The 26638-nt window shown below is 41.7% G+C and overlaps 1 protein-coding gene across 1 annotated transcript; it reads right to left on the reverse strand.

Moving 5' to 3' along the window:
* Positions 1–11326: 11326 nt before the first annotated feature.
* LOC149278721 (G protein-coupled receptor family C group 5 member C-like) lies at positions 11327–14941 on the reverse strand. Its single transcript, XM_089501803.1, has 4 exons — positions 13993–14941; positions 13538–13629; positions 11661–11792; positions 11327–11389 (listed from the first exon to the last, which is right to left on the reverse strand). The coding sequence occupies exons 1-4, from the start codon at positions 14939–14941 to the stop codon at positions 11327–11329; spliced, it is 1236 nt and encodes a 411-aa protein (XP_089357929.1).
* Between the last annotated feature and the right edge of the window lie 11697 nt (positions 14942–26638).

Consider the following 26638-nt stretch of genomic DNA (forward strand, 5'->3'; position numbering starts at 1 on the left):
GTGGGAGGAAAGCTGAAGAGCACTGTCGGAATTGTCCACAGACAGTCTAGTCTATGGTAGAGATTATATATATATATATATATATATATATATATATATATATATCCTACATATGATACAAATGTATCCGCTTCCATGGTGCATTTGACCAAAGCGTCTTGGATCTCGGTAACGTGAATGTGGAGAGTTGCTTTCAAACATCCGAGTACTCAACCATCTCTTAGTCTTAGAAGAACAGAGACGCCTTTTTAATGTCTAAAAGCCCCCATTGAGCAGTGGTTGTGGAAGGAAAGTGATGTGGTTTGGGGTGGGCACGCGATAAACCTAAAATAATTTATGAAAATGCTGCGTCCCCCTAACACCTGTGAGGCCCGGAGTCCTGCGTATCGGCAACACGATTTCAAAAAGGTTTGAACATTTGACACCCCGAGCTAATGAATAAAAGAAGAAATCTATGTTTTTCTAAACCACGCGGCCCCATCTGCCCCTTGTGCCCCCCTGGTAACTCACATACGCACCAACACACATATTTACACACACACTCATACGCATACACAATCATGCTACCACACACATACTCACACGCACTCATGCTAACATACACTCCATCTGTGTGCCCAAGTCGGACCGGGCCTTTGTGAAGAATTTTGGACTGGTGTGACGGTTAAACTGCCTCCCTGTCCTTTGGGTCAACCCGCCCCTGATTGTAATATATAGATATATATATAAGTGCCTGCATCTCCTCTTAATCCCCAGTCCGGTCCTTCTTGTGTTGCAGCATTTAGGACGCCTGAGATGCATTTTTGAGAGATACCAAGAATTGTAAAACAAATGCGAAACGTTACTCACTAGAGATGATTCAAAAACCACCCATTGTCCAAGTTTGTGCCGAGTATAATTAGAATTTTAAACACTTATCGTTGCGTGACAGTTAAAAACGAGTTTGCTGATGGAGTTTCCGTATAACTGATATTTTTCCATTGACGTTGGGGAAATTAACCCTTTAGAGGATCCTCAGTAAATATTTACTATTGGTAAAGGGGATCCCTATTTACAGTTATGGATGTGGTGGTAATCATGATACACAGAGATGCACAACCATGTTCAAAGGTCACGTGGGACGTGTTTGGCACCATATGTATCCTGGACCTCTCACAAAACTACATTATGTAGAATTCTTCCTATGTGGGTTAATTTTGCACCAAAGCGTTAAGGGGAAGGGTTAATTCACTGCACCTAATGGGACCATCTGTCATTTGGAACTGTAGATTACCGGTGAAGGATGATGTTTGCATTTGGAAAGTTTCAGTATAGGCTGCCCAGAAACCACAGCAGTCTGTTTGTTATAAGTCACAAGTGATGACAAGGTCCCGGTCAACGCTTACAGAAACTAAACTCACGTTCCAGGTGAGGAGGACAGGTGAGGGGCATGTAGACAGTAGATGGTAGAGTGGGGTATTAAGACCAAACCCCATTCTGGTTCCTCACACAACTGCTGGGACCCATCCTTGGCCAGTAGACGCTGCTGTTGGAGAGTGCAAATAATATTTTGTTTAAACCTAGGTCCAATAGTCCATGATGGACGATAATGCCATGGAGATGTTCCTCAACAGGCATCTCACAGGGACAGGATTTGAATATATTGTATTAGCACAAGTGATCAGCTAAGAATTCTAAACACTAGGAGACACGAATAAAACATTTCACAGTTTCAGCCCCAGCTTTTCCCATGAAAGGGAACATTTTTCCAGTTTGGACAATATATTTCTTTTACTGCTGACCGGACAAGGACAATTAAGTTCTAAATAATGTCCGGTTATACATCTTGCTTTAGACAATCAATGTAAATTAAAAGAAAATTACATGTATTCAAACCATTGAGAGACGTTATACGTTTGAAGGTAGTGCCCTCCTGGAGAAAGCGTGGTAAATTGGTGGCACTGAGTTCCAGCAGAGGTGGCAGAGACAAACACCTGGGTGTATCTCGGAGAGGTCATGCGTGCTCAAATATCAAGCACACCCAAATATCGCAGTCTTTTACCTTTAAGGTATTTCTGTCATCTGTGTTTTGCCTTAAATAAATGGAACTGATGCAAAAAAAAAAAAAAGGGTACGCTGAAAACATGACGTTAGTTGTAGATTTGCCTCGAGCCGCAGCAAAAAAAAGAAGCTTTTGTTCATAAGAAATACCAGACATCTTATCAACATACCTGCGTTTTATTTCAAAGGGATACATTGTTCTCCTTCCAACTGACTCACACACTTACATAAAGATCTATCAAGAGGTCATTAAGTCACCTAAGAAGTCTCCGTAAAGTCCTGATTCCAGGCTAACCCCCCCAATAAGACCCCTTTCCCAGCCCTAAACATTGTCGCTCTTTAGTCATTTGGAATATTAAGAGGTATCTGCAGGTGGTTCAGAGTGGTCATCAGGTGTCCCACCAACTCTGTCCCACCAACTCTGTCCCACCAACTCTGTCCCACCAACTCTGTCCCACCAACTCTGTCCCACCAACTCCTCAAAGCTATTTCTTCAGCTTCTTGAATCTACAGGTTTTATCGATCCCAGTAAAGACTTAATTGAACCAGAATCAAGTAGGAAGAGATTTTTCGGCTCATTGTAAAGGTGGCTATACAAGAATGACTTAGTCCTGGCTTCTCTCTCCATGTTTATGTAGACACTTGTATTGACCTGGACTCAGGTATGGGAGGAATGCTACTTTTTCTCTGTAACAGCTTTTTTTTCTATGTCCCGGTGTTTTCTTTAAGTGGCGCCTTGGGAGTAGACTCGCTTCACCTGGTGATCCAGAACAAAGGCATTTTGTGTCGCCAGGGGCTGAGGAATGCATGCGCTGGAAGTTCTCCCCCTTCGCCGCTAGATGTTTATCTGTCATTACAGAACTAAGGCGCGAGGCCGAGAGCCGGTGTCCCGTAAATGCCCATCTACGTGTTACCAACTGATTAATATCCCGCCATACATTAATACTCCCCCTAAAGGTAACATTTTAGTGCCGCCAAACATTTCACGCCTCCTAACATTTTAGAGGGGCCGTGGTTAGCGCTACCACTACAAAGACTTTTTGTTTGACTTTATGACCTATTTTTTTAGCTATTTATGTTACTATATATCATAGGACGAATAATATATTTAATTTACACAATTTAATTCATAAGCCTACTTTTGTGAGGTTTAGGGCTGTAGAACCCTGTGGTAGCCTCATACCCAACAAACACTCTGAGCTCCTAGAACAGAGGGGCATCAGGGGAGGAAAGAGGGTGTTTGGTCCCAAAGTTGGACTCTCAGGGATACTTGGGAGTTAGAAAATAAATGAATAAAACATTAATTGGCAAATACAAAGGTAGGTTTAATAAATGAATTGAGTGACGTTAAAAGCTGTGTTGGTGACCCCTTTAAGAGTTTATCGATGAGTCCAGCGGTGAAAATATCTGTTGTACCCGGCCTAAGCAAGCAATGGGTTAATTACTAATGTTGTTTGGGCAAGTTCTAAGCTCCTTTGTGTAGACGGGATAATTGGTCCCTGAGCAGCAGCCAGTTACTCTTATTAAAACGGGGAAGGGGGCAGTTTCTGCGCACGCCAGAGATTAACGCACTTTCATTAGAGGCAGACCTTCTACTACAAATAAACAAACGGGAGGCCGATCGCCGAGTCACGTCGGATAAATTAATGTGACAGCAAGGGACATTCGGCAGAGACGCGCGGATCCGTTTCCTAGAAACCAGGGGTTCTTGTGTTTTGGGAAAAGCAGAGCTCGGAGGTGGAATCGCATTTAAAGAGCAGGTGCCCAAAGGCATCAAAGAGTCCACGGGACTGTGACGTGGCCAAAAGGTCACATGTTTCAGCGTCAGCGTTGGGTAAGATGGGGGAAGATATACCGGGTAGGGTGACCATTTCAACCGTGTAATTTTCACATATTTCTGACCGGCATGGGTTAAGTGGCGCCCCCTGCAGTTTGCGACGTGTAATTGGTTCCCTTCCGCGCGTTTATACATCCCGCGTACTGTAGGGGGCAGCACTTTGAGATCGTCCGTGTCTGAATCTCACGTGTCCAGGAGGAATAAATTAAATATGGTGACTCCTATGGCCTGTGCACAACTAGGGCCACCAGGAACCGCAGCCACTGGCTTGGGGGTCTCGTCCGGTTTATCCCAGTAACATGCCAGCTGTCTTTTAGGACAGCCTCATGCATCCTCTATGCAGGCTCTAGGCACCGTATGAGTCTGTAATATAAACATTAACCTCATTTAAGTCTCCCACGAACCGATCTCAAAGTCTTAGGAAAGCGATACTATGGAGTTCTGTAGACTTTGTGTTCAAAGAGCTCATTAGCTGGCAGCTCTGTGCCTCCAGCTAATTCTTCAGGGGGAATTAAATTTGGGCTGAGTAAGGTTTATTCAGAAACGCAATCCAAAAATCAATGGCCCTCACCTCCCACTCGTTCCCAAGGACAATGCTGGCAGAATTCTCACCGTGTGTGCTCAGGCAGGAAACAAAAGGGACATTTTAACCAAGCTCACCAAATGATTAACTACTAATAAAATATTCCATAGGGCTGTGTGTCTAATGTGCGTGGATAGGCACTGTATATTGGGTAGAAAGACTAATTTACTGGTCCTGGGGATGAAACAAAGGACAGGACTGGGATTAGGCAATAAAGACCATCGAAGGCACCTCCGACATGCTATACTCCTAGTCTCGTATGATGACCAGAGACGCCATCAGAAACTTCTTGGCCTTGGTCTTCACAACCCAACCTCAATAGATCATCCTGTTAATCCCTCAAAGTGCCCTTCATGTTAACAAAAGCCTACTCCTCCGGCTCCCTTGTTTAAAAAATCACTCCTTTCCCCAAGGTCCCTTATGTTTAAACCCCCTTCCTGTTCCCCAAAGCCTCCCCCATTAAAGAAGTCCAGCTCTTCATGGGACACATGTGAGAAGCCCCTACTTTTGAAGACAGGGCTGTGTGGGGCAGTATATCTGTGTGGGACTGTGGGGATCCCATGACAGAGAGCACTATGACATCATGCTGCTGCCCTTGTGATATATATAGAGCTGTGTTTGACATCACACAATGTTGGGTGTCACATCAAGAGGAACTAGAGGCCCGGAATACATGCTAGTGCCGTTCCTTGCATGAGTCAGGCATGTGTCACGTTCACATGTTGCAGAGAACATGCTATTTTATTATCCCCAGACACTCCTCTGGTGTATGTGGTAATTACTCACGCCTGTCTAATCACGGCTTAGAATACACATCATTAGTAAATATAATTATTTCCTGTTTATTGCCACAAGCCATTAGCATGAGAATTAACAGATGAGACTCCGAGATGGGAACACAGTCCTGGACTTATTAGTGCTGGATATGTGTGCCATTTTGTGGCATTTCCACGGTAACATGTCGGTGCAAACATTTAAAACGGCCACAGACGGGCACTTCTGTTTTAAGGCTGTCGGGATAGGGGCGCGGCTAGGGGCGGGGCATTACGGGACTATTTATATGACTTTGTGACATATTAATAGCTATTTATGTAACTTTGGAAAGCATGTTATTTACACAATTTAAGGGGTGCGGAACCCTGTGACACCCACATACCCAGCAAACATTCTGAGCTCCTAGAAAAGAGGGGCATCGGGGGAGGAAAAAGGGCCATCAGGTGTTTAGGTCCTAAGAAAGAACTGGTAGTCCTTAGAGGTGCTGTTCCACTAAACCTTGATTTCAGTCTCTAGAATGTAAAGCAAAAACACCCAAGAACATCAGTCATTTTATCCTCTAACCGGGGCCCATCAGATGTTTGTTCCGGGTCCCACAATACTGTTCTAAGTATCCTTAGTTGCCCCTAATGCTGTTTAAGGGGATATCTAGAAAGCCTAAAGTATTAGTATTTCAGGAAAAGATTAGAGAATTTAATCCAAAAAGCCTTAGAGACGGGTACGTTACCGCTAACTGTATCCATTGCTCTAATGATTAACCTAAAGTTTAAAAAAAATGTACATGTTTTATTTAGAACAATGCATGTAAACCACCCGTTTTCTACATTTCCAGTCCCTTCTTTTAACTGCGGCCAATTTTTCCAATAAAGCAGGGAGCCTGCCTTGACAAGCCTTAGGGTTACTGTTGTATCATCTGGTGCGTCAAAGTTCTCTTTGGGTTTCTTTGTGCCTATCGATCCATGGAGCTCTCCTACAGAAGCCGAAGTGTAAAAGTGGTGCTTAATAACGTCACCTATGGGCACTGCAGCAGGTTGTAGAATCCATAGGTGTCCGGGGTAAATGCATTTTATGAAAAAAAAATAAACAAAACAACAAATTTGTTGCTGAAACAAATTCTTATATTATCTATGATGTTCTGCATGATGGGAATTGTAGTTGCAGCGGGGGCGTCCACACAGTACGCATTACTCTGTGTATCCTTAAACTTGGCACAGCCTCCCCTGCTTTTCTCCTGAATGCCCTTGAATATCCGTTCTGGCTGAGATCCCTCGATTCCAACAATGAGCCGGTCTCCTGCGAGCCAGCCGGCAAAGCGTGCGGCCCATGGGCACCAGGTCTGTCTTCAGGATGACTGCCAGAACCTGAGGTTACCCCACTGGTTACAATTTACACTATTGTGGGCTGTATCAACTAAGCTGTCTTCAAGTACTATGCACCATTTTTAATTCCCTGTAAGACAAATGGACCTGAGTACCTTATCTCAAATCACTGCTGAGAACACAGGGCTTTGGATGCTAGATTCATACTATGAAAAAATGTATGTGAAATCCCTGCTTGAATTCAGGTTACCCAAGATACCGATCTGTTACAATTTCGGAATTCCGCTATTAGAGCTATATGGTAAGTTATGACATCATAATAGTGGAATGGTAAAGGGTCAATATTCTTGGAGGCTCAAGAGTTTTATTGGCTTATTAATTAATCAGCGAAGCACAGAAGATATTATTATTATGCTGATACGTTCTTTACAAGAGACATTGTTACAAGTCTCAAGAAATGGCTGTTATTCTAACTCTGCACCGGATTCGAGAGAATGAGTCCCAAATTAGTCTCAAGCATTCCCCGAAAGTGCCAAGATTCATCCTCCGAGATAAACATTCCCAGTGTGAGAAAAGGGGTTTTATTACGGAAACAGAGAGGTAATGAGATCCCAAGCAGGAAAGCCCTTAGTAAGATGGAGTGAGTGAAGCGGAAGGAAGTTCCTATTCTTGTTTATTTGGTTTGCCAAGGATGGAGAGGTCACTGGAGGCACAAGGCTGAAGAGCTGGATTGTTTTCTTGGGGTGGTATACGGCAGAACATTTGCTAGTCTTTGCAGATCTTTTTCTTCATTGGAAGAGAAGGACCATGGCTTTGGTGGGACTCACCCTCGACACTGATGTAGAAGTGCTGGATCAAGATCCCAAAGGGCACCAAAGTAGAAGAACATATATAAACTCCATTTACAGTAGCCATGGCCTGCTGATATGTACACATGCCAGGCGCAGGGTAATCCCTCTATGAATAGTATATTAGAGGTCTCATCGATGTTCTAGGGTAAAACCAAGTGAGCTTCAATGGGATTCTCCATCAGGTTTTCACATAGTACCTAGATTTGTTTTAGATTGATGAGTTTGAGGGCCAGTAAGTCAACCCCGTGTCTATCAACTTCCAATGGAACGTCCATAAGGCGCGTAAGCTTACTATCGTTTATTTGTGTACTAGATGGGGTGGAATTGGGTCTTTACATGCCCTTAGTGAATAGTACCACAGGTTCTGTTTTGATGTTTTTTTTGTGAAAGGCCCCAGGACAATAACACAATGAAGGTGTAAGCGTACATTCCTAACTTTCCTAACTAAACGTAATCTCTAATGCTAGGTTTATATTGACATTCCACAGAACCAACGACCCACACCATGCCAAAGGCCCACTTTCTACTCCTCCAAAATCTAATCTTCTAAAGATAAAATGAAGTGTCCACTGAGCAAATATTGATTTCTCAAAGTCTGGCAGATGGCCTCTATTTAACCGCACGGTCCATTAACTTTTACTAACACTCAACGTTATTGACAGTCTCTGCCCCAACCTCCTTAAACTCATCTCCCATTTTTTTTTAACTTTTTCCATTAGGATTAAATGGACTTAAAAAAAAAAAGGGTAACCTGTGTATTGGCAATATGGGAAACCGCATGCAATGGAACACAATATCAGAAAAACTAATATATATCATATATCGTATATTGTATTTCAGCTTTCTTCATGTCATGGCAACTTTTCTGGAGTTTCAGTTTTCGCAATCCTAGTATTCCGAGAGCTGATTTTGTAATATAGAGGTAACAAGGTCGCCTGATTCAACTCATAGTTGTGCAAGCTCAAGCTCCACACTTGATAAATGTCTCGTTCATACTCAGGTCTTAAGTATTTGAGGACCACACCTGAATTTCTAGTTGAGCTTAAGAGAAAGACACCTTTCTTCCTGGAAAATAGCCCTGAATATTTACCCTCAACGTCAACGTCAACATGAGCCATGATCATCATCCTCAACCAGCTTTACTCTCCTTATCACAGTGTAATCCATGAGCTGATTCAACGCTCTCTGTGGCCTATCTGATTTACCCAGGGTCTGCCTTCTTTAGTAAGATGTACCCTGTGTCTGCGCATGCTTACACTTAACACTCATAACACTGCCACCATTTTCCCGTGGAACTGCCCAACAGTAAAAATGACGTTTCTACTGCCGAACGTAATTACAAACGTGTTAAATTCCACAAAAGTCCTTTACTCTTTACAGAGATAAAGAGAACTGGAGTGATTTTCAGTGCAATGGTAAATAAAGATAAGACGTTCTTGTGATGTGAGAACATATAGATATATCACTGACGACACTTACTACCAAATTCAGATAGCGTACTCCGTGATAAAAGCGCATGGTGATAATGCGATGACGGCAACATGTTTTGTCAATTTGCTCTTTGGCTCTGGATAATCTTTTATGAAGAGATACATTATCCATGTATCCAGAGGGAACCCTGCTTTATTCTATTAATGCGAACTTCTTCTTCTGCGTAATTTCTTCCAAAGGACAAACTGGGGCATCAAGTAACCCAGGCGACAAATCGGATTTGTTAATTGGAACCTTTTGCCATTCATTTTAATGGGGTGTAGATGATTTGTGCATTTAACAAAAGAAAATTTTTCAAATTTGGAAAGTGTTTTCAAAGATTATACTTTGATTAAGATGAAGAATACATATACAATAAATATTTTTTTTCTTTCTTTTTGCCATTATTTTCTTTCCCAAGGACCAAATCTTTATGTTAATGTTACTGAGATGTCTTCATGCTTTGAAGATGTGAGTAGATTATTAACCCAAGCAGCCCGCTAAGAACTTTGGAATCTATCTTGGGATCACAGAATAGAACTCGTGTCTGACACAAGAAGCAGAATCAGTCCCATATTTACCAAGTGTCCCTGTTTGGTTTGTCCAGTCCCCTTTCGGGGACCCAAATCATTCTGCCTCTCTTTCCACTCCCGATGTCCCTCTTTTCTAGGAGCTCAGAATGTTTGCTGAGTATGAGGGTATCACAGGGTTCTCCAAACCTGGAAGCCACAATAATGTCCCCCATGTCTGTTCATTAATATCATTGTCTCTATTAATACTGCTGGAAGACCGCCATATACTGTCTACCATTCCAATGACATCAACTAAGCCATGGTACCTCCAACAGATGAAATTATCGATGCTTTTGATCTTTAATATAAAACTTTATGTCTTCCATTTCTCATTACTAGATATTTCAGGAGGAAGCTCTCATGAACATCTAGTTGACCTGTGGAATCAACAAAACTTGTGATTCTCTAACCAGTTATCTAGAAGCTACTGTGGCCCAAGGTTTGTAGTATCTCACAGGGCAAGACGTCACATACATTACGTATGTTACCTATAAAACTAAAGATCTAAAGAATTGTAACACATTTACTGCCTTAACCACAAGCAGACCTCCTGCCATACTAGCAATAAACTGGAAAATCGCAGCATGCCCCATGTTGTTCTTACCCCCTACTTGTTTGATACTAATCCTATGTCGTAATCTCAGATGTTTTAACCCTTTAACTCAGGGTCGGACAACATCTGAGCAACTATGACTCTCACATGGTTCTGACACGTTGGCCAACATCCTGGCCAAAACGTGGGTAGGACGGGGACTTTACTTGACTCGTTAACATTTATCTGTTTGTATCATGAACAAACTGCTATTATGGATGCTCCTCTGATGTTCAGCTGGCCAAAGACCTCGATATTCTTAGCCATATTTCCACAAGAACGTTCTTCAGGCCTGGCAAAGTGCTTTTGGTGGCAAGTAAGTTGTGAAATACTTTTATAAGCATCTTGAAGGGTTTATAAACATATACACAGTTCTTCTTTCTTTTTTTTAATTCATAATTAAAATGATTTTATTTGAAATGATTACCAGAAGCGCGACAGTAAAAATAAAATAATTTAAATAAAAGTTTTATTATTATTGACGACAAAGTTGATCATAACAAGCCACAAGACACATCTGGAGTGTACAAATTGCACAAGCTTTTCGGGGCCAATTAAATAGAACATGTTTTTCAGTGCCAAGGTGTATCTTGTTAGTAAGTACCTAGGGCATCTTGTCTGTGCCGGACTTCGCCTCCCGGCATTCATCACAACTAATGGTACATCTGCTAAGAAAGATGAGATCTCCTAGCTGAAGGGCTAGAGGCTACCTAGTCCCCGAAGAGATGGTTGCCAAATTTTGATAAGGGGTAGGGGCAGATCGATCATGTGAATTTAAACACCAGCTCACTCATACAAGAATCAAACATGCCATATTGTAAAAACAACACTTATTCCTTCATGCAGAATGCTATGTCAGTTAAATATACACACAAAAAAAATATACATTTACATCACTTTAATTTAAAACAAGTAGAGAGGGGTGGTGATTAGTGTATAAGTGAAATAAATGGACTTTTATAATGATTTGTGTTAAAGGCACTCAGGCTTTGGTAGCAGCGTTTAGCCCTCTTGCTGCTATAAAGACAGAAAAGACATTGTTTTTTGGAAATTCCTGTGCAAAGAAAGCATAAAACTGAAAAAAATGTAACGTGGGAAAGACCTCTTATCAATAAACATGAGCCTACAAGAGGCTGACAGCATGTTGTGTTGTTGACTTGTTCCTGCGGTTGAAGAAACATAAGATAGTCTGAATGTTATGTGGGCTCTGTGCATATTCATTATGTGAATCTTTATTATAAAATCCAACATCGAAGGCTATCCTCTTTACGGTTTTCTGGTAGAAGTCTTATGTGAGTTCAGTAACTGAGCGTGGAAGTCCCCATAGCTTTAGCTTCCTTCCCAGGTCCATCTGTATAGAAGAAGAAAGGAGAAGTCCATTGCGGATCCCATAGTTGGTGGCAGCGGTGGGATTTTACCATTGTTTGTATGGTGAGTGAGTCTGAGGAAAGGACAAAAACACATCGTTAATTAAAATGTTCTCATAGCCTTTGTAATTCTTATATTACAGAATAATTACATAAGACTGACGAACAAAAATAGCTCCAAATGCAACTATTTGAATAAATGCACTTAGTTTAACGTTATGCGGGTCGTCCTCTATCGATTGCGTTTAATCTTACCTGTGTATCATTGGATGCGTTGTTTGCGTTTTGTCGACTCTGTGCATTGTAGGCATCGTCTGCCCGTATCGTTGCTGATGGATGAGTGTTGGCCGTGGCCCGGGGAATTATGACATCATAGGGAACATCTGGCTATTGAGAGAAAGAAAAAAGGGTTAATAAATACGTTGGCTATTAAATTGGGAATGTTTCTTCCCCAAAGAGAAACATAAGGTACTGTGTTTTATGTAGAATGCCACTGCACACTTTTCTAAGAGAACCCACACAGTCCTAATGCTAAGAAATTAGAATTTCGAACTAGATTACATAAAAAAAAAAACCTTAGTTTCCTAGAACAAGACAAGTCATAGCCAACTGTATCCGATAAAGACATATATAAAGAGAATAAATCACGTTTATACTGCCCGGTGCCTATAATTTAGAAAATGTACAGCTGAGAAAAGTATTTCGTTTAAATGCACAACATTTCCATGAATCGGGAAAAAAAAACAAATAAAAAAAATAATTATTAGCGTTTAAAGAGAACCTGCCTGCGCTAAACATACTGCACTTTTTTTAGAATACTAATACATAGGTATCTGTATGATGATGATGATTATTATTTATTTATATAGTGCCATCATCTTTTCTGCATGGTATATATATATAAAAATTAGAGGGAGGGCAGTGACTTCATGACATATATGAAGTCATATCCTGGCACAGCCATTCATAGTGTTAATGGGCCAGTTGGGAAGACCACCTTTTTTCTGGCCAATTGAGTAGTGGAAACCGGACCTGCCACCCAGGGCTATTTCGGCCTAGGGCAAAATACGTCACTGACGAGGGGAATAAGGGTGCAGTTGCACCTTTATCTGAGGTTTTCATTGCTATTTAGAAAGTATTACTTCTTTTGTGAAGGTCGGTCTGCCTTGGAGATCCCTTAGTCTTAAAAGGGTGTTTTTATTGAAGTTATATATTTAGTGCTGAATCTCTGTACTCTGATTTAAAAACACTGACTCCTAACTAAAGCAGCAAGCTGGAGCTTTAGGGCCATTGTTGGATAATTCTACGAGTCGAAGTCTTTGTTACCCACAAAGATCAACTATAAGAGATAGACAATTACCATGACAGTAGGTCGTTCCATTCAAACAGCACATGCTATATATCATTCTATAACATAAAGCCACCATTATTTCGGGGATTTTGAACACGGCCTTTCTTATCTTAACAAAGAAGACTCATTTGGAATCTGAAGTTCAGACTTTTTGTTTAATGCAGGAGGTCCTGCGCGTAACGGGTCAGACAGCATACAAGCCACCATGAAATAATCCTGGGGATTATAGGAGCTATTTATTTTCTTAAAAGCTTCTTCTTCTAGAGATAGGAAAGACAGGGATGTGTTAACACACGAAACTGCTTTAGAATCAGCCTTGTCAGCGGAAAATAACTCTGTGCGATAAAGAGAGATATTTTACAGGTGTCTATCTCGTCATCCATTATGTTTCAAAGGGCAAAATTCTGTTTGAGTTTTAGAACTTTGTATGTCTTTAAATGAGTAAAACTCCAAAACACAGAGATAGCTAAAGAGATATGAGTGATGGGAATGATTGTTGGGAGCCATAAGCCTTGGAAGTATTGGCTGCTTCTGGGAAGTCAATGTACAGACAGAGCTAACAGTGTTATTGGAGTATGAAGAAATCTGCCTCTTTGGCCGCATAGATGATGTATCGGGAACAGTCGCTTAGTGTTCTCGGTGTTTGCACACAGAACAGCCACAAAACACTCTCCAGCTAACCTTCCAAAAAGCAAAAAAGCGCAAAGAGCAGTCACTCAGATCGGGTCTCAGACAACCATAGACCTTTCACCACCCAGAGGACCAAAGAAGGGACACTTACCATGTTCTTAATTAGAGTCATTTCCGTCGGCTGGAAAATGCTGTTTCTTACTTGTCCGTCGTATCCATTGTATGGAGACACAACCCGCTTGGCTGCTGACAGAAGATGACATGTATATAAGTATCAACCACATTGACCACTTTTGGCTTAATTTGGCATTATAGTTATAGAACAGCTCTGTGTACGCATATTTTATAAGGGCGGTCAACACAAGAATTAACCTAAGGTACAGAACTTTAAGTTGACATCAAGGTGGTGGGGGTCTCTGATAGAGATGGCCTCATGCTCACGAGAGGGCTTTCAGGGGTCACTTTTATTGATGATCTAGAGCAGGAGCAGAGATAGTGTCCTAGACACTGGGTTACTTGTACAAAACAAGTAAAGGGACCTTTGCTCCTTGTGGGAATGAGGGCCTACTCAGGTCAGGAAAATAGTTTGCTTGCTTTGCTACTTACCCGAGGGTGGCTCATCCATGGAGAAGGCTTTGTTCTCCATATACATTCTCTGGGTGTTCTGCTCTTTCAAGATGGTTTCATAACCAACTCCCCTTGGTGCATCGTCCTCAAATGTCTGCTCCAGATTCGGCTTGGTCAGCTGGGAGATCTCTGGGATAATGTATAATAAAATAAACGCCCAAGCGTTCGAGACAAGAGCAATGGCAAGTGTGGGGTCATCCCAGTAGGCAGGGTTTCCAACAATGGGATTCCCATACACGTACATAACAATCCACACTATCCAAATACAGATGGACATGAAGAGGGTGAGCAAGATGAAGACGCCATGTTTTCTCCAGTAACCGTATCGGCCACATAAGGCTGGCCAGGCAGTCACAAATCCTGCGAGGATGAGGAACATTACGTAGATCAGTGCCATGACAAAATCTTCATTCTGAATGGCACATGGGTCTACTGGGGCATTGCCTGACCGGACTATGGTGATAATGAGCCACTCTGTATTGATGATAACCTCCACCAGTGTCAGAACCACAGCTATCCCAAACACCACCCAGCCTCGAATTCCTGTGTTCTTCCTCACCAAGTAATTTAGGTTGATTCCATGTGCCCACAAGCACGAGAAGCAGATGGCAAACAATAGCCCAAAAAGGAACCTTCGGGAGGCACAAGTTGCAAAGTCCTTTTTGACAATCATGTCAAACACCAGGCAGAAGAGTCCCAAGGTTCCAAAAAGGAAGAAAATTTGAGTTCCAAGTATACTTTTCTTCTTTACATCTTGGATGAAGGGTGTGCTTGCTGCCAAGACTATGATGAGGACAAAAGATGACACAATGCCAGCGCTGGTAATAGCTTCTAGTACAATGCCCCATGCAGCTGACAGGTCACAGAGGTAATAATACAGAGGATTTAAGTCCTGTCCACACCCAGAAGGTGCCTGGGCACCGGCCATGTGAGGCACACTGGAAATGAACCAAAGGCAGGTGAGGAAGGGCAATGTTGGACAAGACCCAGTCCTAAAAAGAGCCATGTTTGGATCTACAAACAAAAAGGAGAGAGGCGTCATAAGAACATTGAAAACACGGCAATAGGAATGTATGTAAAGACATGTTTACTCAACAGTGTTTAAAGTGTCTTTCACCTAAAAAATAATTGACAGCCCAAGAAAACTGTTTATGAAGCTTTACATATAATGGGCCCTTATCTGAACCTCCTTTTAAATCCTTTTAAAAAAAACGTTAACACGTGTTAACAGGTTGTTTATATTCTATCAATGAATGAATATATATATATATACCAACAAAGAGAAAATACATTTAAAATAACATCCAGATACAATAGATTGTAAGCTTGCAGGATCAGGGCTACTGTGCCTTGGGACTCTTTTTCGTGTCTTTGTAATTCATTCATTTTTACGGCTGTTAATTTTGTACTCTGGGTCATTATAATAGCGCTATAGGATCTGCTGTTGCCCTATAAATAAAAAAGTTATAATAAAATAATAGATATGAAAGGAGTGGCTATTGTTAAGAAAAAAGTGTTCTATCTTAAATATGAATACTCCTCATATTGAAGGGTCAGTTCAAAAACGGAGGCACCACATGTTTCTTAGCAAATAAGTAAAGTTTCCGTTCATGTTAGGAATAGATTGTTTATGGGATTCTAGCATGTCACGTGTGCGAGATTATAAATATATTGCTCATCATCATCATCTGGCAGCTGTGGCGTGTTCAACATTTTAGCTCTTGGGCATTTTCAGCTCCTCTGCACATTGTATTCCCATACCTCCCAACCCCCCTGAACTCAAATACAAATCTCATACTTACCAAGTGCCCCTCTTCTTGATGAACAGTCCCTCTTTTGGATGAAAGACGCCCCCTCTTTTCTAGGAGCTCAGAATGTTTGCTGGGTGTGAGGGGATCGCAGGCTTCTGCAGCCCTAAAAGTCACAAAAGTAGGTTAAATTATGTAAATAAAATACATTATATTCACATACTTAAATAGCTATCAATAAATCACAAAAAACTGTTTTTTTAAGCCATTCTCGTTTAGGAAGCCCACAGATCTGTGTCACAACACTCTTCTGGATCCAAAGAGTTAAAAATAACATTTACTTTTCTAGCTGTTGAGACGGCAACACTTGACTGGACATTACTGGTGTTTATTGTGAATTTCCAGTTCCCTCCAGCCTAAAGCCCACTTCCCTTAGTAACGTATAAATACAGAAGCACTAAGGACTTTTGGACCCGTGTCACTTTTATTTATTTATTATTATTATTAATGATGTTATTTATATTATTAGGCTATAAACGATCACCTGAAAATATTCTAGACTAGAGAAAATATTATTATTATATTATTATTATTAGAATATTATTGTTTACCAAGTCAATGTCTAGAAAGCAATATGCGCTGGTATTTTTGTGTGTATTTTATTTTACTGAGAGTGTACTAGATCAATGGAACAGCCTCCCAGCAGAAGTGTTTAGGACATTTTAAACATACATGGGATAGGCATATGGCTCCTGAATCCAAGACGAGACCAAAAGACTGATAAAAGTCTTTTCAGCAGGAAAAACGGGCGACAAGACGGGCTGAGTGGGTCTTGACCTGCCACCAAATCCCATGTTTCTGCTGCAGAAATATCACAATCACAAGAAAAAGCCATTCTCCATCTAACACGGTTCTCAGGGAAACTGCTGAGTGCTTTCCTGTAAGGGTCACAGCCTCCTATTATGATAAGGAGCTACAAGGGAAGTGGATGCATGGAATGGCTTCCCTGCAGAAAGCAATCTAACAACACAAAAACCAACTAAGCATACTCCTTACCAGCTGCCGTATCTATCGCCTGGGGGCATATTTGTAATACAATAAACTTCACACAAAAGTCATTTTTTTTGGGTGGGGTAACAGCCATACATGGAGACTCTCAGGATCTGACCCTCCATACTCATCTGCCGGGTCCTTGGTTGAAAGAGCATTATGGGAGATGTAGTCCTGCAGTAGCTGGAGGGCCGCAGGTTGGACACCCCTGATGTAGAGTATGAATTAGTCGGCTCCAGACAGTGAGACTGCTCTACGTTATCTAAGACTCCTAATTCGTGTTTTTGCTCTCGGTATGTTATGGTTAAAACCCCTGCTTGAATGCAGGTGACTGAAGTTTACCTCTTGATTGTAAGCTTGAGCAGGGCCGGTGGTTTCGGTCAGTAAAATTGTTATGTTATATACTACTCGTTATGTCCTGTCTACCCACTGTACAACGCTACAGAATATGATAGCGCTATATAAATAAATAAATAATAATAATGAGAAGCCAAGGTTTCCATGAGGACTGGTATTAGAGCCATTTGGGCTACACAGAATCTTCATGATGGGCCATTAAAGGGTTAATATTTAAATAGTCTCAGGGTCTGCTCATTTAGAAAGTTCCCGGGTATAGAAACAAAACAGGAAAAAAGTAACATTCAATATTTTTTATTTTTTTACTTTGTTTTAATGTTTGTTTTTCTCTGTAATTAACGTTGTATCCCTTTTTCTCACATAATAAATAGATAATAATAATAACAGTAACTTCCCGGTCTGGCTCTCCTAGAGCTTTTACACTGCTGCTCCACTCAGGGGCTGGGAGGAGGCAGGCCCAGCTAATTACTACCCCACAAGGAGGGCAGGTAGCAGGCAGCGGAGGTCTCTGCGTTCATCTGGGTAAGTTCCCAAGTATGATGATATATTTCTCTATAAACATTAAGCAAGTAGATGATGTCATCGGCACCGGATCTGAAATTAATTTAAGATTTTATTTATTTTTTACAATATTTTTATTGTATTCACTGTATTAAATCTGCAGTCTGCAGGGGGAAACATGGAGAGACCTGCAAGGGTTGCCATTTTTAATGCATAGGTAATTATGCGCGTTTCCCGTTTTAATCACATCACAGCTCATCGTTTAGTGAATGTCTCCCTAACTCATGGTGTTCTGTTTTAAACAGTTCTACGGCTTCCAGGCCTCGCTAATTAACCTTTAAAGCGAGTCGATGCAGTCCCATAAGCCATGACTAGCGGGTGCGGGATCACGGGGGTCCGCCGTATCGGTGTCATTGGGCGATTTAGTTCGGTATTGTATTTGTGCAGGCCAGGAAAGCGGCAGCAGGCGTTTAACGACCTGCTTCCCCGGTAATACAAACGGTCTAATTGTTTGTCTGATCCGTGGCTTCCTCCAAACGTGTCATCGGACTGCAGGAAGCACGGTCGCAAAAAACACGTCTCAGACTCTGAAGACAACTATTCCCATCATGCATCATTTTTTAAATCGCCTTACTGTAGTTTCAGCTCTTTCGCTTAACTGTGCGTCATGAAGGGCCGATACTTCCAAGAGGGGGCTGAGTAGGCTCAATGTAAGCTTTCAGGGGTCCCCCCTGAGTTTCGGGGGCTTTTGCCCCAATCTCAGGGTGAGGGGGCAGATTCTTGATGGATTATTAAAGGGTTAATATTTCAAGAGTCAGCTCCTTCAGAAAGTTTCCAGGTATTCGCGTAATTCAATGAAAATGTGAAGAAATCTCGGTGATATAACTATCCATTATACGGGGCCAGCCAAGCTGTTTCCACAGCAGAAGCTCATTGGGAGTTGGCCCTTTATAATGAATGGAGTTTAACCCACACCTCTCCAGCAAACTCTCCCTTTAGTGAATGAACCTATATGAGATTATTCTATTTTAATGGGGCTTCATCAGCTAAATGATTTGTGGATTTTATTCTTGCATCGATTTCCCCCCCCCCCGTACGTCATATGTTGTGTTTGTATATCTGGTATCTGCGCATGAATTATTACTGTTTTGATTGCGTATGTGAATTATGACAGGAAGGCGGCGAAGAGGTGGTGGATGGTGGGGGGTAGTTGAGGAAAACGTCCTTAGGGGGAAAATTGCTTCCAAGGTAACAAGATCCTGTTGAACCTTTTATGTTTACAACTTCCAGATCCGTCATTAACCGAGCCTCGTCGTTAAACGGAGGAACCCGAAATCCCAACGGGGTCTCATTAGGGCTTAGAAAGAAGCCGATCGCCCGGCGTTGTGTTATCGCTGCCTACTTAATGTATGCATGTTTTGTAAATACATCGACTAATTTATGTATTTTTTATTTATTTGTCTATAACGCTCTGATCCACAAGCCCTGGTCTCACCGCGTTATGGCAGACAACGGCTACGTTTTAACCTCTAGGACTTGTAACGCATGCAGATCGATCTATGACAGTAGTTTTATATTTGGTGCTAAACAATGATATCATAGATGGGGTGCAAACAAACTTATAGCCCGTATCCATGGCAATCGGTATTTATGACATAACCATTCTGCACCATATAGAAAGACAGAATTTCGCTGCAGATCGGCCCCCGTTCGGCCCATCTAGTCTGCCGTTTTTTCCTGCTCTTAAGACTCAAACCTTAATCTGTCCTTGGTCTTATCTTGGATTCAGGAGGTATATGCCTGTTGCATGTTTTAAATTCTCACTTTATTAGCCTCTACCACTTCTGCAGGGAGGGCGTTCCACTTATCTACCACCCTCTCAGCAAAGTAAAAAAAAAAAAACTACTACAAATGGCATTGTATAGCCAGTGCTATTTCGTTACGCATATTTGTAGATCTGCTCCTGCAATGTATAGATCTAAAACGTTTCCAGAAGAGAGTCCGTTTAACTCTTTCTTTTCTAATGCCCTTAGTACCTAAGGAGCTTGGAGATCCCTGTCAATCGGGGAGAGCTTTAATTGAAGCGGCGTGAGTGCGCTCGGTCTACGACCGCTCCTGTACAGGACAGGCATGAAAGAGGGTTTTATTCAGGGGCAGAAAATAACTATTAACCCCTTGTTCCCTGGAGACGTGTCCATAGCTGGAGAAGGCTTTCAATTTAAAGGGGGGCTTGAATGTCTCATCTTAGTCTTTTGTATCCAGTGACGTCAGTTGCTACTAATGGAAAATTAATCATTTTGTAATTGTTATATTAGACCGGCGCTTTACGGCCGGTGGCCACCTGATGACGTAAGCGTGGCCAATGGGCATATCCAGCAGATGGTCACGCAGGTCGGGTGAATATGGAGTGCTCTAAGCCAGCGGCCCACCGGGCCAGTCCTGCCCTGTCCGGAAGTAGCCATTATTGGTAGTCGGGTGATATACTACTCCGTTTCTCATAAACCCCACTTGGCTGATTATTCTTCATAGAACCCCAGAAATGAAATGATACCCCAAGGAGACAAGTCCTGATCATACTGCCTTTAGAGAAAAAAAGCAATAGGATGCGGATTTGAGATTAAATAAAACGCCATCTTGAAGGAAATATAGAACGTCAAACTATATTTTATTTTATTAAACTAGCATAATTGAATAATTTGATGGAAATAAAGAAACACCAATTTCTAATAGATATATTTTTAGGGTTATGCTGTTACAGATTTTTTTTTTTATTAAATTGACTTTAATTCTCACGGATTATAATGGGAATGATAACAAAGTCTTTAATTACCGGGGTCCGGATTAAAAGCGGGTTTAGGTAATATTAAGCTATGTACATAAGGGGATCACGAACAATGAAAGCCGTTTGTTACTATTGTTGCCTTATTGTTACAAGGCTGATACAATGTTACTTCCCGTGTCATTTGTAGCCGTTAAAAGGTTTTGTTGGCTAAAATAAATAAAGGCTTTGAATGGAAGAAGTCTAGAGGCGGATAATACCCTGGCCCTGGGAAAAAGGTCACAATACCCATGGCTTTTTAGCACAGGACAGGCCGATACTGGCCAAGTGTCCCGAAACCCCTCCTCTGTCCAATGGCCTTTCATCGGATCCCAAAGTGAGTCTTGAAGAAAAACCAAGGACGTGATGGGGTACGAATCAAGCAAAGTCTTGTTTTAGGAATTCATTATTAATTAAACTTAATGATAATTACGTATTTTAACCAAGTCTCGTAAAGTTCCACAAAGTATCATTACTAACTCACAAGTTTTAATTAAATCCACGTCTTGTCACAAGCTGACGCTCTCTTGTTGCTGGGGCTATTGTTTTATCCAAGGGCCCCCCCACTGGTTAGGACCCCCGGTTTAGGGCCACTTGCAGGGGGCCATAAGCTAGGCAGGTGGCCAGGGTGCCAATGCCTGATTTCAGTAATGGGTAAATACCATGTAGAGGTGGCACGGGATGAGATTATGCCCCAGGGCACCCTGCGTGGATCGGGAGACTGTGGGTTTTTGGAGTCTGAGCCAACTCTGCCGTTTTCAATGTTTAATGTAAATGAACGTTGTGTTCTTAAAGAGTTCTGGCTACGCGATGGCGGAATGGCTTCCGAACACGTCTTTCAACATGAAATATGCTCTCTATACCCGGTTCTAGAGTCGGCAGCCCTTTCCGAACCCTCTGTACCCCACTGGCAGTCATCGCACGTCGGAGATCTGGACTATATAACCCTTTTTTTTTGTTTTTTTTTTTTGTTTCTGTAACCCCCAGCCCAGGATGTTCTTGTTAAATACCCAGCATATGTCTCAAGGATAACGAACTCGATTTAAGAACCACGGTAAAAGCCGTCGCATTTCTATTAAAACAGGCCCTTCTGATAAAGTTATGTTTTGCGGCACCGGTTACAGCCAAGAATATTTCATTAGTTTTCAAGCCCCCAATAAAAACAACAATGCATACAAAAAATTAGCACCATATTTACTAAAGATCCACAGCACAAAGCTGGGGCTTTTCAAGCAAAATGCTATATTTTGGAGCAATCGCCATAGAAACCAATCATTACATGTAATGGGTATTCTGAGGCTAAGTGGGGAAAGTGGTGCAGTAGCCATAGCAACCAATGGTGATGTCCCTGACGACTGTATCTATTCTTACACTAGGCATTAGAACTTTTATATAGGAATCTCTTAATTTCTGATAAATAATACATCCTTCATTGATCTCGTCCCAGAAAAGCTTCTAGCCGAGAACATAGATTTTCTTTCCTAATCCTCTCTGAATCACCAATCCAATAACTCTTATAACCGGTCATCACTCAGTTTTGCAGATGAGGGCAATTATTTGTGTAGCCCCTGTCCTTGAATCCACCAGTATTGGTCCATTAGTAGCAGAACCAGCGCTGCATATCTACATTTTAATTCCCCAAAGATCCAAAAGTGAAATAAATCGCTGACTTTCTGTTTATTATTATTATTATTATTATTCTTTATTTCTTGTAATATTTGGAAACTTTACACACTGTCTCCCCTGTAATCCCCACCAATGCCCTGGATGGGTCCTGGAGTGAAGTAAGGGTCTTGTTCAAGTATTAAAAAAAAAAAAACCACACTTAGTTAAAACATAAAAAACATAGTAACACTGCGTGCCTCTGTGCTTCAAGTCCCTCAAACAGCTTTTTTTTTATTTTTTTTTCCTGCAGAATTCTGGAAAGGAAGTAAATTAACCCCTTACTAACCAGCTATACCTACAGGGAGAACAGCAGGGCTACCCCAGGCACATACAGCAGTCATGAGTTTCTTACCTGCAGCTTTGGAAAGTTTTTCTTCTGCAGTTGCTGTCTAGAAATCCAGGTGTTGTAGGATTGAAGGGTCTTTTTTTTTTGGGGGGGGGTATGAAGGTAAAGAGTAGTGAGCTGCTTGGTTTTAGGCAAAAGGAGGTAATACCTTCAGTCTGAAGGGCTCCTAGCTAATCAGTACAGTAAGAGTGTGCTCGGTAGCTGACTCTCTCTCTTTCACACTGTCCTTTACTCCTCCCATCCCCAGAGGTTGCACAAGCCCTGGTATTCTGACATCAGAGTGATGTCATTGTGCCTCCTCTAAGACCTACAGGTACGTGCCGGCCCCGCCCCCTTGTCTTGCATTGACACTTTAGACTCCAGAGCAGGATTCAGAGTGACAAGAAGCATTTTCTGATTAGCAGCAAATGTTGAGTTACCTGTAAATATATTTGCAAGTATTTCTGTACAGTATCTGTTGTGCTATTACCCCATAAAAAAGAAGTACTATTGCCCCCACAGATGGACTGTTATGGGGGTAATTTGGTATTAAGTGTTAAAACATTTTTCTTTCCAATTTTATAATCCATACAAGGGGTGGACAAAATTATGGGTAATGGAATTTTATATTTGTTATATAACACACACACACACACACACACACGCGTACATATATTGATGGGGGGGCATTTGGTAATTCAGTAATGGGGTACAACCCTGGTTTACCTGGATACAAATGCATCCCTTGATGGACATGTCATGTAAAAAGATTGTTCCCCTATAGATAAAATGATTTAGATCTGAGTCTGGTTGGCCTAAGGGCAGGTGATGGTCTGGATAATGGTGGAGTTGGACACAGTTAGATCCACCACCTGTGACAAACCCACAGAGTTCCTGAGTTTCCTATTCTAAGCATCTGTACCCCATACTCAATATAACGTAACACGCTACATGTAGCAATGCACTTCAGCTTTAGGGCAGGGCTGGCAACAATTCCAGGGGGTAAGTCAAGCAACCCTGTAATCAATCACCCAAAAACAGAGTTGCCAGACAACATTCTCCATGTTCCCTGTCAAGCCCTCTCGTAAACACCTTTACAGAAATAGAATGCTAAGAAAATCTATAAAGAAAGGATCCGGTCACCGGGTAAATGCTGCCTAAAGTTTAGACGCCCTGGTGGCTACTTGTGGAATTGCAAAACAACCAACCAACCAACAAAACACATAAAAATGGAGACTCTGAGAAGAGACATTATTGCATCTCATTCATCATTACAGTGGACCTGGTGTGGTTGTAGACTTTTAAGTGACTCTAAAAAAAACCTAGTTACTAATACAAGCGATGGATTCCATCTTAAATAAAATCCAGAACACAATAGAATCGCTAAATTTCATGTGTAATATAATAAATTCTGTAACAGCTGCATGTATCTCTCTCCACCATCTTCTGATGGGCTCCAATGTTCAAGCAGTTCCTTATGTGGTAGCACCATGCTTGGGGTGGTGGAATTTACTGTGTAGGGGGTCCGCTGCCACAAAACACCCCTGGCCATACAGTGTCCGTGTTGTCACCTTCACCACTGCTGTGTATCACCTTTTCTCTTGCTGACCCTTTCCCTTTTCCATTGCTCAATAAACCTTTAGTATATTTTTATATTCCAAAGAAGTTTTTAGAGCTTATAAAAAAAAAAAAAATGCAGCTTGAATTGACTTATTGTGACTTTATAAGCCGAGGCGTGCTCGGGAAATCTGTGTCATTAAGTTACCGGATTCTGGATGCTAAGTAAAGATTTGAAATCAGGTGTAAGGTCTTGTTTGTTCGTGCTTAAGTTCCACTACTTCTACTCATTGTCTGTAAATTGGATGTGTTCAAGAGGCAGGCGGGAGATGAATATAACCCTGGGGAGGACAATAGGTGTGACTCGAATAAATCACTTTACATCTTGGAATGTGGCTTCTTGGCATCCTGAGGGTTCTTGAATCTCAGATGCTGTGAGTTGTCAGTAGGGAGTGGAGTGGAGGGCAGGGCGATCTCAGTATGAGAAGAATGGTTGTTTTGTTACTAGGGGCTACGTTCGTTATGTCTTTACCAGGAATAGCTTAGACGTTCAAGTGCAATCATTTACTCAGTACCAAAATACTCAGGTGAGATGATTTTTTTACTCCGTCTAGTAGCTGAGGTCACACAACGGCTTAGAGATATATGGAGATTAACACAAAGACAACCAAGGTTATGACCATAAACTACAGCGGACATCATGGAGCCGTGGATACTCGCTCACTGTGCCCCCCCCCGCTTAAACTGGGAATAAATCATAAAGGTCAATGTTTATTTAGCATTCCATTGGATCTAAATTTAAGTTTTTACGAAAAATGTATGTGGTCTGGTTGACGAGCAGGTCAACCACAAAGTTGACACAGGTGAATCATTAGTGGACCAAACCATTATTGGGTGCAGCCCTTGTCCTGTAATCGTTTTCTGAGCCTCTTATCACAAAGTTACACCAAGGCTGTACTAGGACCGTAACCTGTGCACGCCTCTCATAAAGTGAGCATATTTCATCCCAGATTACTGATTTATCTGAAATCGGTGATCCGAATATCTTAGGTACTTGCCAGACACTCTACGCTTGTTTTATCAGACCCCGAGATGCACTTTATGGCAGCTCAAGTTAGATCATAAAGAACTGCCTCACCTTATGTGTACACAATACTGAATCATAATGGCACTTGGATGAAGGACTACATGTGTGTTTTGCGTCATTAGATTATGAAAATCTCATTACGAGGTTTCTTGAAGTATGATGGTTTCTGTTCCTCCCTTGACTCCGTACTTTTGCGTGCAATCCCAGTGATCATTACCTGTTACAGGTCACACTATTCCCCTACAGCCCCTAGGTCCCCCCTCAGGTGGCACAGCTTCCAGATTTAATTTGCTGGGCAAAGTTCTCCCGTTAGGTTTCCCAGTGTGAACTTTGTCTTTGGCACCACCTCCTAGGTAGTTTGCCAAGTTTCCCTTTAGGCTTGTTGGTCACGTATGATGTCATGATGTGACCATGTCATGAGGGCACCTTAATACATAACAAAATAACCTCCACCCTAAAAACTCCCTGTCTGATTCTTGCTCACGCCCGTTGGCCACTGGCCATAAGAATTGAGCCACTTGTCGGAGGAGCTGACAGAAGGGTTTCCCTCGTCAAAAATCCAGTATTTATATATCATTTTTAATTGAAAGCAAACAGCTAGAAATGAATCCACCCCAATCCTAACATAACTTACATATTTACCCTAACCCACGTCCTCTTTTCTTTCACATTAGTAAGCGATTTTGGGGCTCATGTGAATTAAAAACTGGCAATCTGGAGAAGTGAAAGCCTTATTGCTCACAATGCATCTCTTCCGCCACTACTTAAATCCCTAATCCACAAAATCCCAGAAAAATCTCATTCATTTCTACTGTGTCTGTCTACGTGCGGTAGACGGTAAATGCAGAACAAGCTAGGCGAGTCTACGGGTTCCATCTTTAAAGACCCCACGCTCATGCCTAAGCACTTAACAGTTGTTTTTAGTAACGAAATGCTACTTTTTTGGTTATTTTTAATTGGTGTTTTGTATTCGGCTCAATTATTGGATTTTTTCCCTGTTAACCCAACTCTTCTCTCATTTGCCAGACTCTGTTATGGTTCTATCTAGGAGGGTGAAGAAGAGTTGGGCTTCTGGGCTGTTTCAAGGGGCCTCATTTGTTGAAGGAGATTGTGTGTGTGTGTGTGTGTGTGGGGGGGGGGGGGCTAGAAAAGAAGTAATACCATTTGGGGAGAGTTATAGACCTGAGGAGAAAGAGATGGACTCATGAGGTTGAGGAAGGGTAAGATTGGTTTTCACGGGAAGGGTACTTGGTAGAGGAGAGGGATTGGGCCTAGAGGTGGTAAGGGTTGGTTCAAAGACTCCAGACCCCCCCCCCGACCTGCTGGGTCTCTGTCCATGTCTCTATATCATAGATTATTTTTACAAAGGCTCTTTGGCACTAAAACATTTGTCCTTGTGGCTCCAGTGGTAATTCACCCAGTCTCTCACCATTTTATTCGATTTCTCTGACTTCTTCAGTCCGGTATCTCTGGATCCAGTATCTCCTACTTAGAGAGAAATAATTATAAGCTTTTTC

The sequence above is a fragment of the Sceloporus occidentalis genome, unplaced genomic scaffold (assembly GCF_023333645.1).
Source record: "Sceloporus occidentalis isolate IW3139 unplaced genomic scaffold, rSceOcc1.0.p SCAF_182, whole genome shotgun sequence".
Taxonomy (NCBI): domain Eukaryota; kingdom Metazoa; phylum Chordata; class Lepidosauria; order Squamata; family Phrynosomatidae; genus Sceloporus; species Sceloporus occidentalis.